Source organism: Bidens hawaiensis, unplaced genomic scaffold (assembly GCF_021521415.1).
Source record: "Bidens hawaiensis isolate Kalapana, Puna unplaced genomic scaffold, B.hawaiensis_p1.1 tig00046268_1, whole genome shotgun sequence".
In the NCBI taxonomy this organism is placed as follows: Eukaryota; Viridiplantae; Streptophyta; class Magnoliopsida; order Asterales; family Asteraceae; genus Bidens; species Bidens hawaiensis.
In genome coordinates this window covers 411-21,756 of record NW_027498264.1, presented here as the reverse complement: position 1 = coordinate 21,756, position 21,346 = coordinate 411, and the positions used below count along the sequence as shown (strand labels likewise).

General features: G+C 36.8%; 1 protein-coding gene across 1 annotated transcript; it reads right to left on the bottom strand.

The window, feature by feature from the left end:
• Positions 1 to 16,516: 16,516 nt before the first annotated feature.
• Positions 16,517 to 20,848, bottom strand: LOC143596350 (metal transporter Nramp6.1-like). The gene is made up of 8 exons (XM_077075146.1): positions 20,747 to 20,848; positions 18,405 to 18,586; positions 18,255 to 18,324; positions 18,001 to 18,174; positions 17,450 to 17,554; positions 17,123 to 17,254; positions 16,941 to 17,036; positions 16,517 to 16,857 (listed from the first exon to the last, which is right to left on the bottom strand). The coding sequence occupies exons 2-8, from the start codon at positions 18,542 to 18,544 to the stop codon at positions 16,519 to 16,521; spliced, it is 1,056 nt and encodes a 351-aa protein (XP_076931261.1). The 5' UTR covers positions 18,545 to 18,586; positions 20,747 to 20,848; the 3' UTR covers positions 16,517 to 16,518.
• Between the last annotated feature and the right edge of the window lie 498 nt (positions 20,849 to 21,346).

Here is a 21,346-nt window from a genome sequence, read left to right as displayed (position 1 = left end):
AATAGTTCTGGTTTTGTTGAGGTGCTTGATTATTCTATGGGTACTGATTCTAGTTCTCTAGATAAAATTCCCACCAACTATCTTCAAAAACCTCATATTCTTCATCCCCATTATACTCCTTCCAATCATCACCATTTGTATCCTAGTTGTTACCGTTATCTCACTCCTCAACTTTTTCTACCCTAGGATTTCCTCAGTTTGTGTTATTTCTTACTCCCCTATGACCCAGCTGATATATTGGGGTTGGTCTTGTAGATCGGTTGTCTTGATTCTTAAAATTAGGAAAGTTAATATGTTCGTTTCAGTTAACTGGTGGTCCTTGATTTTGAATGGGTCTGCGGCGATTTCAGTTAATGAGGCACAAAACATTTGATTAGATTTGATCAAAACATTGGTTATGGATGATAGGATCAATACCTTATTAGACATAGATGGAAAGATGCCCTCACATGTGATAAACCATAATATGTTGAGCTCACACTTGAGTTTTTCTCTACCTTTCGGCACAAGATCATAGACTTCGATCAACCACATATGAGATGCTCGTACCTCAGTTCGCAGTGGCTACAAGGGGGTTTACAACTGAGGAGTTCGAGCTTCCAGCGTTCAACGAGAGTACTTGGGGTTGTACCATGGGGAATCATTAGTTTTGGGTTCTTGATGGTATTTTGATTGAGTTTTGGGGCACCATAATGATGACCCACATCCTAGTAATGTTGTCGAGTCTTTTATCAGGATCCAGTCTCTAGGTAACTAGGTTCATGCATAGATTTATTGCCTACGCACACATTTGTTGTCAGTCCAACCATGAGAAGTGCAACAACGCAGAGATATTTTGTTTAAATTGCATTATCGGTCGTTGGGAGGCGAATCTGACCACTATCTTGTTATCTTCCATGGCATGCGGTCGACGTGCAGAGGGTGCAGCAACCAGACTGCCATCAGGGCCTTTTATTACAAGGAGAGCGAAGTATCTAGGGTATTTGATAGATTTCAGCGAGTTTTCTGAAAAATGGGTTTGCCATGTTGTGTTTAATGTTGACGATGCTAGGATTTGCATATATGGGGATCCACCTCGTTGGGATGATGTTCGACAGGGTCCACAAGCTCCACCACCTCGGGACACCTGAAGTAGAGACATTACATATGGGTTTACCACAACATCAACAACGTATCACTTATCATATAAAGTGTCCTTAGCACCAGCATCCGCGAAGCCAGCCACCACCATGGCTACTCACACAAGAGACATTATATGATCATCAGGTAGCGATGCGCTAGTCATTGTAGGAGGAGGATGGGGGTATTTTCATACTTTGTTTACTCATTTGCAGATACCACTCCCTGATACAATTATAGTCCCTGATGAGGCTGGTGGTGGTGATGAGGAGTAATTGGAGTTCGCAATAGTAGACATTCGGGTTATATTTTTATGTTTATCTTTTTCCGTTTATTTTGTTTTTATTTTAATCATACTTTGTACCTAAGAGCATTCTCATTCAACCCATTACATTTTATGAGGTAGGTTTTTATAATTTAGAGAGTGGTTTATGGTGTTGTGAATAGATGAGTGAGCAAATGCATGATTTTTCTATATGTTTTAAAAAGTTCGTGTAGCGCCTTATAATTTTTTAATATTTATTGAAAATGGTTGTGAGGGAGAGAGAGAGAGAGAAAATATATAGATAAAGGTATAAAATAATATTATTTAAACGTAAAAGACAGAGAAAATGTAGTAATTTTTAGTGTAATTTTGGATTTGAAAATAGAGGATTGGATGTGAATGCTCTAATAATATAATATTAGGGGAAATTGTATGAGTAACGAGTTAGGCTTAGGCTTGTTTGTAAATATTATCTAACTTGTTTGTAATATATCTTTGCTTGCTGACTGCTATATGAATTTTTTTTTATTTGAACTTTTGTTGCTCGTAAAACCCTCAACTAAGAAGAAAAGACCATCACCACAGACCATATTCTTATCCCGTTTATTTTCTTTTCATATGAAATTGTTGTAATGATTCTATCCCTTTTTTTCTTTTTTTTTCTTTTCTTTTGAATTTGGAAGTTCTTTGGATCACTTATGTTTGGATTATATCATTCAATGCCATTTAATCTATTCTCTTTAGTAGGCATTTCTCTCATTTTTATTATGCATGGCTACTTTGATTTTTCATTACTTAATGTAGCTGGCTATGACAAGTTGTCTAGCAACCTAATTATTAGTAGAAATCAGGACTATGAACATGGGTATGTACATAGTTATCAAATAGATACTGTACTTGTACCATGGGTTGCCTATGACTAGTTACCAAACATTTGTTGTTCATTAAAAATCAGGGTTTATGAACATGTTTATGATCATAGCTATCTGATAAAACTCATAAGTAGAAATCTATCTCATTTTTATCAGTTTATGATTATCTATCTCAATTAGGAAAACTCAACTCTCTTTCAAAAAAATAATTCTTATCCAGAATGATACAACCTCATGTAGTATTCTTGTCGAAAATTATGTTTTTAACCCCCATGAATACCATTCTCTTGATATTTGATCTTTAAGGTCTCACTTATCTTAATTCTAAGGGGGCTTTCGTTTCACAGAACTCGTGGGAATTCAAAGGAATTGGAATTAAAATTCATGACATTATGCGTTCGTTTTGTTATAATTGCAATCTTAATTCAATTTTGGTGTCTTCTGTTGTCAAAGAATTGGAATTGAAATTCAATTCCTTCAAACTCCTTAAAATAAAGGATGTCCAAATCCTTCCAAAATGTAAAAGAATTCAATAAATTCATTGGAATCTTTGATAAGTCGATGTTTTAGATGTATTCGTGTTCAAGTTGATGCTCCGGGTCATAGCGCTTTCAGGTCGGCGCTTTGGGACGGTTCGCATCCGGTACAACACCCCTGGTCGACTCGCGTCCGCTTCGACACCCCGGGTCAGTTCGGTTCGACTCTCCGGGTTAGTTTGCATTCAATTCGATGCTCCGGGTCACTTTGGTTTGACGCTCTAGGTCAGTTCACTTCGGTTCGACACTCCGTGTCAGTTTGGTTCAACGCTCTACATCAATGTGCGTCTATTCGTATTCGTTGATTTTTCGTTTTTAACTCATTCCTCTAGTTTTTTTTAACAAGGACAATGAATAAAACATTTTAGTTTTGTTTACCTTTTTTATTTATATTTTGAGTTATGAATTTTTAATCATTATTTATTAAATATTATTTATATTTTGTATTTCTAATTTTTTTTTTTTTGAATTTCCACGAATTATATGAAACGAACACTGGTTGGAATTAATTTGTTGTTTTATAGATCATGACCTCAAAAGTTCTAGTTATTTTATTGGAAAGTTCAAAAGGTTTCATTTGTTTATATCTTTTGCTTCAAAGTTTTTCATTTATTTTGTTAAACTCAAAAGTTCTTTTGACTAAATTAGTGTCCACAAGTTATAGTTTAAATTTAATTATTTTTGCTTTATAAAGTCATACAACTTGATAGACCATGTGGTATATCCGACAATTTAAATAGTTATGGGTCGACGCGTAATTATCAAAATCCTTGCATAGAAATCATGGTACATACAGGCGTGTGCCATAACTCATAACCAAGGGTGATCTTGGACAATGGTGTAAAGGCGATATGGTAAGGACACGGTAGATACGCTGCCGGTACATCCTATATATAAGTGTCATTGCCATATTTTTCAATTTTAGCATTTTTCAGGAAACTCGAAGATCCATGTTATATTTTTTTATATATAAAACCGTTTTATTTTTAGTAAATTACTTTTGCCAAAGTTTTTCTTTAATTTTGAAACGAAATTTTTAAAATTAGGGAACAATGTGACATTTGACAATTTCCAAACCATAAATTGACCCGTTTTAAATTTCTAGATATCTTAAATGATAAATTTATTTCTTATATAACTACAGGGTATTTTACATAATTTTTCAAAGTTAAATTATATTTATATAAGTAAATATAATTATTATAAATTAGTATAATTAAGAACTTTGGTGTTATTAAAGTTTTTTAAGGTTATGAATTTGATTATGTATATAATTACTTTCATTATTTATTCAAGTTATTTATTTGTTTTGATGATTAGTGGGATATTTTCTAATTCTTGATTTACTAATTTGCTCAAGTTCAAGTCCCCATTGTAGCATTTTTTTTATAGCTTTATCTTTGTATCCTTAATTGCTCAAGTTCAACTCCCCATTGTATCACTTTTTTTTGGCTTTTTCTTTGTATCCATCCATGTATGGATTGTTGTATTAGATTCTTTTAATTATGTTTTAGCTGTTTATTACTAATAAATATAATGAAATTATTTTTTAGTTTTAGTTCACATGCATGTAATGAACCTAATTGATATTAATAGAATTCGTATCGAGTTATCGTAAGGCCAATGCCTCTGTTTTAATCCAGTAGACTCACCTGTATCCTTAATTGCCAAAGTTCAACTCCCCATTGTAGCACTTTTTTTGGCTTTTTTTTTGTGTCCATCTATGTATTTATGTGTCGATTGTTGCATTAGATTTTTTTAACTATGTTTTAGTTTTTTATTACTATTAAATATGACGAAATTATTTTTTTAGCTTTAGTTCACGTACATGTAACGAACCTAATTGATACCGATAGAATTCATATCGAGTCATTGTGAAAGCCAATGTTTTGGTTTTAATCCAATAGACTCACCACCTCAATGCCCAGGATTGACAATGGTCCGGTTTTACCAACGCTCAAGTTTTACCAACCGATGTCACCCCGTTAGTTCACTCATTTTTTATATTTTTTTATTTTATATTTTTTAATTCCAGTACGATAATGTGCGTCACAAAACGACCGAATTCGCATCGACTTACCAGCTCAACGGTTAGGTTTTACCATTGTTCGAGATTTAATGACCTTCTCGACGAAACGAGCCAGCTTAAAAACTAGTTAAAAATAAAAAAAATAATAATAATTATATAAAATTGGATTGCTGCCACAATACCATCTGGGTTATTGTGAACCGTTTGACCAAGAGTGCTCAATTTTTGCCTATACAAGAGGCTATCTCGTCAGAAACGTTAGCAAGCTTGTTCATTAAAGAGGTTGTATCTAGGCATGGAGTACCATTATCGATCATGTCTGATAGAGATACTCGATTCACTTCGAGATTTTGGAAGAAGTTATGAAGCTATGGGAACGAGATTGAACATCAGTACGGCGTATCATCCTCAAACAGATGGACAGTCTGAAAGAACGATATTGAACATCGTTAAGTCCAATTCGTTATGATGATGACCAGTTCGTTATGAAGTAACAAATGGGTTCATTCGTTATGAACCCCATTCGTTAAGGGGACCGGGACGAATTGGAAGTTTGAAAGAATTACAGAATGGTCCCTGGACTTAGAAAAGAATGATTTAATTACAAATAATCCCTCGAACTTTTTAAGTTAGCAAATTAAATAATAACTTAAAATCCTAATGGAAATTTGTTAAGACAGCTCGACCCCAGCCAGGGGCTCTACCCCTTGGACCCTGTTAGGGGTTGCCGCCCCTAGCAACCCCGCTGCCCCCGGACCCCCGTTCGTTGAGGGTAATAATTAAACTAGAAACACGATATGGGTAGTAATAGTTAATTGATACGTGTAATTGTTGTACAGTTAGTTGCGCACAGCTCAAGAAAGGAATAACCATTAACGTTGAACGTAACCGAGTTTAGGTGAGTTTCTAGCCCCATTCCTAGTTATGTTTAAAGGGTTATGTGCATACTCGATGTGATAGTTGAGACACTTACCTTAAATGGTAAGTGTATGCCATGTATGATTTGTATGTTATTTATGTACATCTTAAATGTGAATGAAAACTTGTCGGTGGGTGAACAATCTTTGGATATTGCATGCACTGCCGGGTGATGGTTTGAAGATATGATTGTTGTATGTGATGAACGAATGATGTATGTACGAATGAGACTTACAATTACATATATAGAAAGGTATGGCATAATAGTAGGAAAGAAAGAGAGACCGGACCCTAATAATATCCGAGGATAGAGGGTACCGGACCTTAATAATATCCGAGGATGGAGGGTACCGGACCCTAATAATATCCGAGGAAGAAGGGAGACCGGACCCTAATAATATCCGAGCAAGAAGGGAGACCGGACCCTAATAATATCCTAGGATGGAGGGTACCGGACCCTAATAATATCCGAGGTATGTAGGGCGAAATGTTCTTTATGATGTAAGGTTAGTTATGAATATATAAGGAAGAATGATGCACATGTTATGTATGTAATGCGTACCTTCGGGCACGTATATGTGCATGAAAAGTAAGTTATGTGATTAACTAGAACTCACTCAGCATAGCTGACTTTTAGTATGCACGCAGGTTAGTAGATTGAGGCAGTTCGCTTGATGAAGCCACATGGCATGGAATTGAAGATACTGGCATCTCAAGAAAATTTTATGATGTTTTAAGACTATGTTTTATGTTTAAACGACTATGAACATCGTTAAGACAATATTTGAAAGTTATGTAATATTTTATGGTTGAAGATTTATATTCCGCGTAAAGTTTTAATTAACTCTGTAATAGAACTGTGTTTATGAGTAAATCCAACGTCAAAAGTGAGGCACCGGTAACGGGGCCTTACAAGTTGGTATCAGAGCAAAGTTTGAGAGATTTAAGCATCCTACATGCTTAGACTCGAACAGAGAATAGGATTCAAGTAAGAAAAGAAAGAAGATGCCAGTTCAAGATAGCCATGTGTCACTCAAGAAAGCTTAGTAAAGGTAAAGGTATGATTAAATAACGTATGTTGATGTTAGCTTAATTGCTAAAGAAAGAATATGTGAATATTAGGGATAGGATTAATTGATTATCTGATTGATTAACTGTTTAGAAGTAGAACTTAGCACAAATAGACTCATAAAGAGAAGTGTATAGGACACGAAAAGTAACGTGATTAGCTAATCACATCTGGCCACTGTTATTACCTGTTAGCCTTACTATCCTTGTACTAAATGGTTCCTTAAGTGATGAAGTTTGTGTTTTCATATAGAATACAAATGGCTGGAGCAAGAAAGGTCGTCAGACAAGGAGGTCGTACGGGACGTCGCAGTAGGCCACGTATTGTCCGAGATCCTTCTTAAGAATCAGTTACTAACACAAGGGAAGAAGGAAGCGTCGAAATACGAGTAACAACGAAAGGTATCAACTTGACCCTATTGTTCAAGCTGCCATTGCTCAAGCGGTAGCAGCTGCTGTGAAGAACTGGAATCCCGAAAAGTCTAGCGGAAGCCATGCGAGGACTACTGAGAAGTCTGGGGAAAAGAGTAAGAAAGATGATGAAGGAGAGAAGGGTGACTCGAGCGAAGTTTGATCTGTGAAGAGAGGCCGAGGCGGGTGTAACTACAAGTCGTTCAAATGTTGCGACCCGCCGAAGATTACTAGTTTAGCGGACGCAATCGCTACTCTCCAATGGATAACCGCAATGTATAAGGTTATTCGGATTAGCGAGTGTCGTCCTGATCAAGCTGTAGATTATGCCACCCAATCGTTTGGTGATGAAGCCATGTACTGGTGGTAATCTTTTGAACAGAGGAAGACCCGAGAGGAGATCAAAGCTATGAGGTGGGACGATCTGAAGGAATTAGTGATGAAGAGGTTTTGTGCGGATGCAGAGGTTGAAAGGGTTGAAATGAAGTTCTTGAGTCTGAAGGCGGTAAGATGACGCACCGCGAATACACCACTAAATTCAACCGCATGTCACGGTTGGTGCCAGACATGGTGAACACTAAGGCCAAGCGGATCAAGTGTCACATTAGGGGACTGCCACAGAATGTTCGCGTCTTGATCAAGGCTAGTAGACCTGGTACCTTTGATTCTGCTGTAGGGCTCGCAGAAATGGTTTGCGACGACTTGTTGGCAAGTGACGTGGTGGAGAAAGAAAAGAAGGATAAGAAATGGTTCGCTACTGTCAAACGATCAGGTACTCAGTTATGGAACCCTAAGGACAAGAAGCAGAAGGTGTGGGAGAGAAAGACATGCAAGACATGTGGAAAGGTGCATGGTGGCGAGTTCAAGTGGGGTACTGGTTCGGATGTGTGTCACAAATGTGGAAAGGCTCATGGTGGAGAGTGTAGACAGGGGAAAAATGCCTGCTATAAGTGTGGGAAGATGGGGCACTATGCTAACGAATGCAATGCAAAATCCGCATGTTGTAAGTGCGGTAAGACGGGTCATTTTGCAAGGTAATACACTGAGGGTGAATCCAAGGGAAGTGGGAAGAAGGCACCTGAACAAGCTAGGCCAAGGACTAGGGCTTACATGCTGACTCAGGAACAAGCCAGACAAATTCCTGATGTTGTGACAGGTAGGTTTCTAGTAAATGGTATTTCTACTTCTGTATTGTTCGATTTGGGTGCGAATAGAAGCTTTGTAGCTACGACATTTAGTAAAATTAGCTAAAATGAAATGTTACCAAGTATCTGAAAATTTCATAATAGAAACCGCTAGTGACACCTCGGTTAAAATAATGAAAATGGTTAAAGATTGTAAGATAGAATTAGAGGGACAGGAGTTTCCTGTTACCTTGTACGTTATGACCTTAGGAGGGTTCGATGTGGTTATAGGAATGGATTGGTTGTCTGAGTATGAAGCTTAGATAGTGTGTAAGAGTAGGATAACAAGATTAAAATCCGTGGATGGTAGTGCGGTGACGATTTATGGGGATAAGGAAAGTTCTGGGCTTAATGTCATTTCGATGATAAAAGCCGAGGGTTTTTTAGGCAAGGGTGCGGTGCCTACCTGGCGTATGTTGTCAACGCTACGGTCGAGACAAAAGAAATGAAAGATGTTCCTATCGTGCGCGACTACCAGAAGGATTCCCTGAGGATCTTCTGGGGTTGCCTCCGGAGCGAGAGATAGAATTCTAGATAGATTTAGTACCAGGAGCCCAACCCGTCGCAAAAGCACCTTACCGTCTAGCGCCGTTCGAGATGAAAGAACTGATTTCCTAACTACAAGAAATCCTCAACAAAGGCTTTATTAGACCAAGTGTTTCCCCGTGAGGTGCACCAGTGTTATTCGTGAAGAAGAAGGATGGAAATATGTGGATGTGCATGGACTATCGCGAGTTGAATAAGCTTACGGTAAAGAATAGATATCCTTTGCCAAGGATTGATGATCTGTTTGACTAACCGCATGGATCAAGTTGGTTCGCACGAATAGATCTCAGATCTGGCTATCATCGATTGAAAGTGAAAGAGGCAGACATCCCTAAAACAACATTTCGGATATGATGAATAGGGTGTGTCGGCCGATGTTCCTCTGTATGGACACTACGAGTTCCTCGTTATGTCATTTGGTCTAACAAATGCTCTTGCAGCATATATGGATATGATGAATAGGGTGTGTCGGCCGATGTTGGATAAGTCAGTTATCATCTTCATCGATGATATATTGATTTACTCAAAAAGCGAGTCTGATCATGCCGAGCATCTGAGAGAAGTTTTGGAGACTCCGAAGAAAGAAAAGTTGTACGCTAAGTTTTCGAAATGCGCGTTTTGGTTGAGAGAAGTGCAATTTCTAGGTCACGTGATTTATCCTGAAGGTATTACCGTGGACCCAGCTAAGCTTGAGGCCATAACAAATTGGAAGACTCCGCAGAATCCGACTGATATACGAAACTTCTTATGGTTAGCTGGCTACTATAGGATATTCATCGAAGGCTTCTCCAAGATAGCCGCACCGTTGACTGGTATGACCCGAAAGTCGATAATATTCAGTTGGGGTAAGTTTCAAGAAGAGGATTTTGAGGAGTTAAAGAAGAGACTCACGCAAGCTCCAATCCTTGCCTTACCCGATGGTGACGAGGATTTGGTTGTTTGTACTGATGCTTCGCATCGTTGGTTAGGATGCGTGTCGATGAAACGAGGAAAAGTGATAGCTTACGCATCTAGATAGTTGAAAGTCCATGAGAGTACTTATCCGACACATGACTTAGAGCTAGCAGCAGTAGTGCACGCTCTCAAGATATGGAGGCATTATCTGTATGGTACTAAGTGTACCATTTACACAGATCATAAGAGCTTAAAGTACTTCTTCGAGCAGAAGGAATTGAACATGAGGCAGAGAATATGGTTAGAGTTAATAAAGTATTACGACCGTGACACTAAATACTATCCTGGTAAAGCTAATGTGGTCGCCGACGCGCTAAGTCGTAAGAACGAGGAAGTCATTGCAATAATGAAGTCGTACCAGCTGATTATGAACTCAAGCCTATTTGAAGAAATCATCAAAGTGCAGTCAGAAGTGTTGATAAATGAAGGGCTAATAAAGAAAGAAAGGATTTTCGGTAAGCAAGATGAGATGAAAGAAAACACGCATGGTGTCAAGACTAGGTTTGATCGTATGTGGATTCCACGCCATGGAGATCTTAGAGGTCGAATCTTAGACGAAGCTCATAAGTCAAGATATTCAATTCATCCAGGAACTACAAAGATGTACCAAGATTTGAAAATAGACTACTGGTGGCCAGGAATGAAGAATGATGTAGTAGATTAAGTGCTTAACTTGTTTACAAGTAAAAACAGAGCAATAGAGGCCTTACGGGAAAATGCGACCGCTAGAGATACCCAAATGGAAATGGGAACACATCACCATGGATTTCATAACTAAGATACCTCGTACAGCTAAACATCATGATACCATCTGGGTGATTGTGGACCGTTTGACAAAGAGTGCTCACTTCTGCCTATACGAGAGGCTATCTCGTCAGAAACATTAGCAAGCTTGTATATAAGCATGGAGTGCCGTTATCGATCGTGTCTGATAGAGATACTCGATTCACTTCGAGATTCTGGAAGAAGTTCAATGAAGCTATGGGAACGAGATTGAACATCAGTACGGCGTATCATCCTCAAACAGATGGACTGTCTGGAAGGACGATCCAAACCCTTGAGGATATGCTACGTTCTTGTGTCTTAGACTTTGGAGGAAGTTGGGATGATCATCTGCATCAGGCAGAGTTCTCCTATAATAACAACTACCATTCAAGTATTGGTATGCCAACGTTTGAGATGCTTTACGGTAGACGATGTAGAACCCCGGTATGTTGTGAGGAGATTGGTCAGAAAGAGATGGGAAGTTTAGAAGTTGTGCAAGAAACTTCTTCAAAGTTCGATCAGATCAAAGCAAGAATGAAAGTTGCTCAAGACAGACATAAGTCGTATGCTGATAAGCGGCGACGATCGATTGAGTTTAACGTTGGTGACAATGTGATGCTCAAGGTCTTGCCTTGGAATGGGATCATCCGTTTTAGAAAGATGGGGAAGTTGAGTCCGAGGTACATTGGACCATTTAAGATTATAGATTGTGTGGGTGAAGTGGCTTATAAGCTGGATTTGCCCAAAGAGTTAGAAGGAATTCATTCAACCTTCCATGTTTCTCATCTGAGATAATGTTTGGCGGATGACACGTCCCATGTGCCATTAATGGAGAGTGAGGTTGATGAACATTTGAACTATATTGAACAACCGATCGAGATAGTTGACCGCTAGGAGAAGCAACTTCATCACAAGGTTATACCTTTAGTGAAAGTGATATGGAAGCATCGCAAGGGTTCAGATGCTACTTGGGAAGTTGAAGAAGAGACGTGCAAGTTCTATCTAGAATTGTTTCAGTAATAGTTAGGTTTCGGGGACGAAACCTCTTTAAGGAGGGAAGACTTGTAACATCCCGTTTTCTCGTTTAAGTTAATAAAACAAGTTGTGAGTTACTATGAGTCGGGCTTGTGTTGGGTTAAATGGATATGAGTTATAGACTTGGGTTAAAAAAAAAGAAAGAAGAAAAGACCATCGGCTTAAGCCCATGATCCATAATATATATAAACCATAAATTCTCATTAATTCATTCATTTCACATATTCCATACACCACCCAAAATACACACTTAAGATCTCTCTCTACTTTCTCTTTTTCTCTCTAGCCGAACCCAAGGGTAAACCAAGCACCGATCCAAGGTAATGATAGTATGATATTGTATGAACTCAAACCCGTTAGATTTAGTCACGAAACGACGAGCCGACACCTTTAAACCGTTAAAGTCACGAGATCCGGGTGGAATCGGGTATAAGCCGATCAAAAGATGAGCCTAGGGGTCACCCTATCTCAGATCTGGATCGAACATGACGAAAACGGTGAAAACGGTGCAAAAATTACGCTTTTCCGGCCACTGCCCGGTTTTCCGGCGGTGACGACGCCGGAAAGGCGGCGGGTACAAGGTACGAGGTTAACGAAATGTCAGAGAATGTTTCTGACATTCTCTGACCTAACCCTAATTCGTTAATGGAGGTTTAACTAATTAGCCTTAATTCGTGATTTGATTCGTTAATGATAGAATGACGAACTAGCCCCAGTTTGTTAAGTCCAATTCGTTATGATGATGACCAGTTCGTTAAGGTCCAATTCGTTATGATGATGACCAGTTCGTTAAGGTCCAATTCGTTATGATGATGACCAGTTCGTTAAGGTCCAATTTGTTATGATGATGACCAGTTCGTTATGAAGTAACGAATCGGTTCATTCGTTATGAACCCCATTCGTTAAGGGGACTGGGACGAATTGGAAGTTTGAAAGAATTACAGAATGGTCCTTGAACTTATAAAAGAATGATTTAATTACAAAGAAGCCCTCAAACTTTTTAAGTTATTAAATTAAATAATAACTTAAAATCCTAATGGAAAATGTGTTAAGACAGCTCGACCCCAGCCAGGGGCTCTTCCTCTTGGACCCTGCTAGGGGCTGCCTCCCCTAGAACCCTGCTGCAAGGGGCGCTGCCCCTGGTCCCCTATTCGTGGAGGGTAATAATTAAACTAGAAACACGATATGGGTAGTAATAGTTAATTGATACGTGTAATTATTATTATACAGTTAGTCGCCCACAGCTCAAACAGGAATAACCATTAACGGTGAACGTAACCGATTTCAGGTGAGTATCTAGCCCCATTCTTGTTATGTTTTCGGGGCTGTGTGCATACACGATGTGATAGTTAATACACTTACCTTAAATTGTAAGTGTATGCCATGTATGATTTGTATGTTATTTATGTACATCTTAAATGTGAATGAAAGCTTGTCGGTGCGTGAACGATCTTCGGATATTGCATGCAATGCCGGGTGATGGTTTGATGATATGATTGTTGTATGTGATGAACGAATGATGTATGTATGAATGAGACTTACAATTACATATATAGAAAGGTATGGCATGATAATAGGAAAGAAAGGGAGACCGGAACCTAATAATATCCGAGGATGGAGGGCACCGGACCCTAATAATATCAAAGGATGGAGGGTACCAGACCCTAATAATATCCGAGGAAGAAGGGAGAATGGACCCTAATAATATCCAAGGAAGAAGGGAGACCAGACCCTAATAATATCCAAGGATGGAGGGTACTGGACCCTAATACTATCCGAGGTATGTAGGGCGAAATGCTCTTTATGATGTAAGGTTTGTTATGAATATATACGGAAGAATGATACACATGTTATGTATGTAATGCGTACCTTCGGGCATGTATATGTGTATCTAAAGTAAGTTATGTGATTAACTAGAACTCACTCAGCGTAGCTGACTTTTAGTATGCACGTAGGTGAGTAGATTGAGGCAGTTCGCTTGATGAAAACACATGACATGGAATTGAAGATATTGGCATCTCAAGGAAATCTTATGATGTTTAAGACTATGTTTTATGCTAAACGACTATGAACGTTGTTAAGACAATATTTGAAAGTTATGTAATATTTTATGGTTGAAGTTTTATATTACGCGTAAAGTTTTAATTAACTATAATAATAGAACTGTATTTATGAGTAAATCCAACGTCAAAAGTGAGGCACCGACAACGGGGCCTTACATTTTTCTTAAATAAAGAAATTTAAGTTGTCCAGAGTATGACTAATAAATATATTTATACCAAATTTCATAAATAAAACCAAATGTTGGACATGTCATAGCGTTAAACTCAATTTTGTTGTTAAAACTTAGTTTTCGTTAAATCCCGGATTAATTAACCGAATCCATGGTTATTCATATTTATTATTTTCATTCTTTTCTATCCAAATTTTTAGATTAGATATCAGTCAGCTCGCTTAAAGTTTGTTTTTCTCGTTTTTTGCTTGCTTTAGCTTTTTAAGGTGAGTATATCATAACTCCTTTTTACGTTTTCACTATTTTTGGGGGTGTGACATATATCCTTTAAAACTACCTCCTAATTATTTCAAGTTTTACCATTAAATTACGATTCATGTTGTTATCAAAGTGTGTTGTCTTGTCATAAATTATCATGTTCTATATGTTATTTGCTATATGAAATTTGTTTACTGCTTTTAGTTGTTGATGATGGAAAGCCTAACGGAAACACGAACACAAGCCCTAGTCTTTTGGCTTTATGAAAAGTAGAACGGGATTTAGTATATAGTCTATTTAGCATTTCATTTGTTTCGGATTCTCACTTGACAGATGATTCGTATTTATCGTTATATACTACATTAAATTTTTACGATTGCTCACCAACATTTGTGTTGATCAAATTATATTTTATACATGTTGCAGGTAAATGTTACTCAAGATTGGAGTTTACTTAGTGATACCTTTAGGATATTTAACGTGGAAATTGATAATGTATGATTTATTTGAATTTTGAAATGTGTGACTTGATTTTAATAATATAAATGATTATATTGTCACTTTAATTAGTGTTATCGAGCTTATGAGCAACCAATGTTTCGCCCCCACGTATTCGGTCGTTGGTTGGGGTGTTACAGTTTGTTTGGTGCAAAAGCATAGCATCATGGCTAGTCGGCTTATACAAGAAATCTATGTGATATAACTCAATCATTGCATTACAAAAACATTGGATACATTCACGAGAAGTCTTTAAGGACATAAATAGATATATACTCATCGTACTCATCTAGAGGATTACCCGTTGCAAGTAATATAACGATCGAAGATATTTTCTGTAACGGCGTAGAACTCTTTCCCATCCTCCTGTCTACGCCCTCCCGCAACCATTCGTATTTCTCTTCTATAACCTCCACAGTCATGCCGCACACGTCTTTTTTTAGTTGTAGTCGTGTCACGCCGCAAGTAATCTATGTCGTATAACTCAATAATTGCATTATAATAATATTGGATTCATTCAAAGGAAGTCTTTGAGGACATAAATAGATAGATACTCATCGCACTCGTCTAGAGGATTACCAATTGCAAGCTGTTTAACGACCGAATTTATTTTTCCAACAGCGTAAAACTCTTTCCCATCCTCCTGTCTATGCCCTCTAGCGGCAATTCATATTTCTCTTCTATATCCTCCACAGTCATGCCGCACACGTCTTTTTTAGATGTAGCCGTGTATTCGTCTTCGAGTTAGCTTATAAAATTGTTGAAAAAACTTAACTACTATTGTTCGAAAAAATATCTACATCCTTGTCGATAGGAGGAATGACATCACGATCCCATCGCCCATAAAGTTCATTTTTGTAAAGAATAAAAATTTATTTGAGAAGGTTGAGTATGGAAGATGAGTAGAAAAGATTAATGTGTGAAATGTGTTTGAAAAATACTATTGAGTTGCAAAGATTAATGTGTGAAATGTATCTAAAAGGGGTATAAAGCTTTCTCATTATTATAATCATCAAATTAACGGTAATATTTGACCACCAACGGCTCTTTTCTCTTCAATTCCTTGGGCTACTTCTCGCCCATTTTGGGCACGCAATTTCAGGTTTGATATCGCGGCGGCGGTGCTAACCAATCGGGTATGGTATCCGATCACCCATACCAGATGGCACTCCTCTCCCCGTAATAATGCAAACGCTCAATTAAAGGTGTCGCAAAACTATTAATTCCCGGTGGTAAATATTTTCTTGTCAATCTAAACAGGCATATAAAACATGACTAGTGAATCCCAACAGAAAATAAATAGGGATGTATTTGAGGCACATATAGCGTGGTCGAATCAAGTCAACAAACCCGTAGGTGGTGTCATATATGTGATATTCGATAGATCATTTTTGCGCTGGCCTACCAAATATTGCATCATCAAGAGGAAGCAGCTGATTAAACCAACTGATAATAGTTTGTTTGGCAACCAAGCTAAATTCACTAATGATCAATATAACATTTCAGTTCTTCTCTCTCTTACAAAACAAAACAAAAAAAAAAAAAAAAACAAAGCAAACCAATAAAAAAAGTACATATAATTTCATATTTACCTTCTTTAACATTAACTATAGGCTATAGTTATGTTCATAAGGACACAACTAAGCATTTACTAGGTATAAAAGCATAACACATGACACTTTGACGGTGACAATAATTTATAAGTGGGTTATAGCTCACAACATAATTCTCATTAATTTGTTAAGAATAGGCAATCTGTTGAACCAACCTGAAACTTAATCTGTAGTCACGAAGAACATATTAAGGCCATAAGACATGTTAGATGCTCTATTCTGGAAATGGGATATCCGCTAGATCCTCTCTGTAAGGAGCATTCGTCATCTCATGCCCTCTACCAATACCATTGTCCCCACTCTCCATCCTAACTTGAGCACTCAGATCAAGTTTTGTTGGTTCAATAAAGGTTACAACAACATCCTTACGGAACATAAGGTAGAGTACAGATAGTACATAGATTGCCATGATGGGGAACACTGCTAGCCCGATGAAAACATTTGCAACTCTAGGCAAAGTGCTATGAATTAGCCAATCAACGAAAGATGTGGTCAAGTAGTAAATGTTGATGCCGATAATCCCAAGTCCTAGAACCCAAGAAAAAACGATGATCTGCACAAGATAGTGTCATATCTTCTATGAACTTCAACCACTTCGTATCTAAAAGTGTATAGAAATAAAGGACGATAACTCACAATCATCGAGTTCTTGTATGGACCCATTTTAATGGTTGTGCTACTAAATTTAAGGAGTGGAATTAAGGCAAAAGGAAGTTCAAAGGATAATATCATCTGCCAAATATTGTTAGACAATTCAACTTAAAGAAACCTGGAAATGGATTAGAAATGTTAAATTATGGAAACTGTGAGACACAAACCGATGCGATAACGATTAATCTTCCAGCACCAGAAGACCCGCCAATGATTGACACTATTAAACTAGGTGTAATGGCGATGCACCTTGTTATCAAGTTCCTTAGCCATTTTCTCATCTTTAAGTCCAAAAATCCCTACAATAGCATGTTGGTGTAGTCAGTGCCACCTTTATTATTAAAAAAAACTTAACATTGTATCGAAATTAATGACATTGCTAACTGTTATATAATTTGCAATAACTTGTTTTCTCTTCTTCGCTAGATTAGTGTATTTTAGATTAGATTTTCGTTTAAACGATGGTTGATACATTGCAAAAATTACTTTCTAACCTGCATAATAAATTGTCCTGCATAAGTACCGGTGATGGTTGAACTCTGGCCAGAAGCTAACAGTGCAATAGAATAAAGAGTAGAACTAGACTTTCCCAAAACATTCTGTGTAGCAAATTGGTGACTTAACTAAGAATCCTTTTATTATCAAAGTTCTTCAGATATTAGCTATAATATGCTCAAATATATAAGACAAGTTGGATTTTAATAATCAAGACTATGACTAACTGAGTGATAATGATTTATACCGACAACATGACTAATAATACTCTTAATTTTCACTTTCGTTGCAAGGATAGCATCATAAAGTAGCAGAAAAGTAACTTTGTTTGCCACCAATTTTCATTTACATGGTTTCAAAATAATTTACAATATTATGATCGAGTTAAGTCAATTATTTTTTTGTGAAAAAACAAAGTTATTTTTTCAGTAGACTGAAATTGCCATTGGAAACGAAATCGAAAGTTAGAAGTGTCAATGCTCACATTGCCTGTATGAACTATTGGTCACACTTTGGAATATTAAAATCCAATTTGTTTTATAATTTTTACTTTAAGAAGAAATGAAGCTGAGTCCAGGGAAAGATCGTTGCAGCGATCCAACGCATCACTTGACAGGTTTTCGGCCGAGCAAACAGTGCCAGAAACAGCTATGATTGAGACGTTGATCAAGAAGGCCACAAAAAGTGCAATACCACTCTCGATCAGGAAGTATCTGCATGCATCCTGTTATATAAAACATCAACTAGTTAGACACCAACTTAGGTTTATACCTTTTGATTGTCCTTATTCTTGAAACGACTTACATTGACCCCGCGAACAGAGTTTGGTATCTTGCGCGAAAGAACAAGAGCCGAATGGAGAAAAAGATTATGCCTGTTGAAATAGATGAAATATCAGTTAAGTTAATAATTGTCTAAAATAAATGAGTTCTTAGGTGTTGGCTTGGGTCATACGGCATAACAAGTGCCCCAAGTAGTGCGATGGCGTCACCAGTGGCACCATGGCCACTAAGTTTTGGAACAAACATTCCCTTTAGCACATCGCCAGCGGGTGGTTTCACATAGCTCATTTCTCCAAAGAAACAACCGGCCATGATGAAAACTAGAATGGCTATCAATACTTCTAGCTTCCTCACCTATATACATTTGTATATACTTTTGTGAACAATCTTAATTTCATACAACTTATATTGGCGAAAAAGTTTAAAGAATGAATGATATCTACCTATATAATAAAACAGTGGATTTTCAACAACCATTTTTTTCTACTTTTCAAACCAGACTACGTCAAAAGCAATTCCATTTCATCATTCAGGCTTAAACCTAACAATTATATGTAATCCTCAACCCAAATTCTATAATGATTATACCCTAATTCAAAGTATAAATGCGATTAGACTATACATATTCAATTAATGTCGCCGTCTGCTTTTGCATTCGTCTTCTACATTGGAATTATAAGGTTTGTTTGATTTCTTCTTTTCACATGTGTTTCAATCGATATTCATCATCATGGGTATCGATTTATTGAATGCAACACAAAATTAAAACATTCATAGGAGATTTGTTTAAAAACATGGGTTTCGATAAATTAATTATATCATTTTAGCTCTTTAATTAAATTCAATTTATGAAACGAGACTTCTCAAATTTTATTACTTTGGTTTGAAATTAAAGAGTTCTATTCAGATTTTTATATAACTTTGTACAACATGACCTATATATATATATATATATATATATATATATATATATTCTCTATGAAAGCTTACCAATAAAAAACTTTAAGGTTTTGTAACGTTTGATAACTACTACAAAACACTAATGTCTATTACGTGTATATTATTGGTAATTTTATTATATTAATAAAAATGTTTGTAATTGTTTATATTATCATTTATTTATCGGTTTTGTTTTATTATTACCCTATGTAGCACATGTGTTTTTTTTATTATATATTTTTTACTAACCCGTGTATCACGCGGGTTCTAAACTAGTTATACTTATATATAGTTATCCCTTTAGTTCTCTTTTAAATTTTGATAATTATACGGCGCCACTTATGAAACTCTCCTCCATCTTCCCTTTTTTATTAGAATTTTCTTGGGTTTGAAGACTTTGTGTCCGGTAAAACGGTTGATGTTTACAAATTAAATACAAGAAAATCGTCAAATAATTTACCGATGGTTTAGAATAATCATTTGTATTTGTAGGTGAAATCTGAAACTATTTGTAAAGGTAGGTAACTCGCGGGACGAGGAGCGAATTAAAGCAATTGTATCATACGTTGCGATATTTGTCCACGTAAAGTTATTCATTATATTCTTTTTTATAATGATAATTTTTTTTAATTTATTCTGATTTTGTTTTCTTTTCATGATATGCTGATAGGCTATGCGTAGCGAAGGGTCTACAAATTCGGGTGTTTTACGTCATGTGGCGCCCAGTCAGCAATGAGTGAAAATTTGTTTTTGACGTGTAATGATGGTGTAGGGATTACAATAGTAATATAATATATATATATATATACATATATATAACACATATTAATAAAATAATAATATTTTCTTCTTCTTCCACGGCGACAATTAACCCCTGCCCCCGCCCCTTTATTGCGGGGGGGGGGGGGGGTATTCCTCCTCTTTGTCGCCCCAAATCGCCCTCCTCCTCGCCCCCACTATGCTTGGCCTTAGAGTGTTGAATTGTAATTCTTTTTTCTTTTTTTCTTTTTTTTAATTCTTCATGTCACAAGCGTGCATTAGTAAGTCTTGCGCCAACATGAATCTTAATAGGCTTGCGCCAACCTGAAGCCATAGGTGCAAGAATGCGTAGTCTTGCGCGAGTGGATCAATTTATAATAAAAATATGTGTCATTATTTTAGTTGACAAATGATATAGTCAAATGCGGTTATTGCACAATGTTTTTTTCCCTTTAATGACTTAGACTTTGAAGTTCATGTCTAGAAAGCATGCGGATAGTAAACGATGTTTTAAATAGAACACGACAAAGTAGTTTAAGAAATATAATTACTATATTAAGTCATTTATATCAAACCATGATGGAAGGATAGAAAGGCAACGTACACACGTGTGAGGATTATGCTTTCTACGAGGGTCGGATCTAGCATAGCATAGTTTGAGAGGTCGTCTGCACAACCTCTCAACTTTCTTGGCAAAATCCACTTTTAGTGCAATTTTATTATGTATCATTGGCTATCACTAAACAAAACTTTTGTTTCCTATATGAGTTTAAACTCTTTTGAAGGCCTTATAATTATAAAAGGCGGTCAACTTACACCATATTTTTGTAGGCCAAGAAGCAGGAGGGTGCTGAAACCAGTGAGAAGAACTCCAACCCAAACTGGAATCTTGAATAAAATATTCAAAGCAAAAGCCGTCCCAATGACTTTTAACATCAACGACAACAGAATCAAAAATTAGTAGGAAAACGTTAAATAGAACAAATATTATTGAACACATCATGTCTGATCATTATAGTATTTTAAGTTTACAATAAGACAACCAAACCTTCGGGAATATCCGCTGCAATGACCGCAACCTCAGCTAGCAGCCATAGACAGTACTTGACAAAACTTGGGTATTCAGCCTTGCATAACTCCGATAGATGTTTGCCTGGATAAGAAGCCTCAGATTTCTAAGTAGCTATATTAATTGCCATATCTCATTAATAAAATAAACGCTAAATCAATGGGGTGTAAGAATTCATCGGAGAAAATTGGAAAACAATATGGTGATCGCCAAAATGGTGAGTGTTCAAGCCTCATAGTGGACAAAATCGGTGTAATATTTTGTTTAAAAAGAATTTTATATATATGGTCTTTAATGCTTTTTGTATTCATAACCCATAAATATCTGGCTATGTATAGAGAAAACTA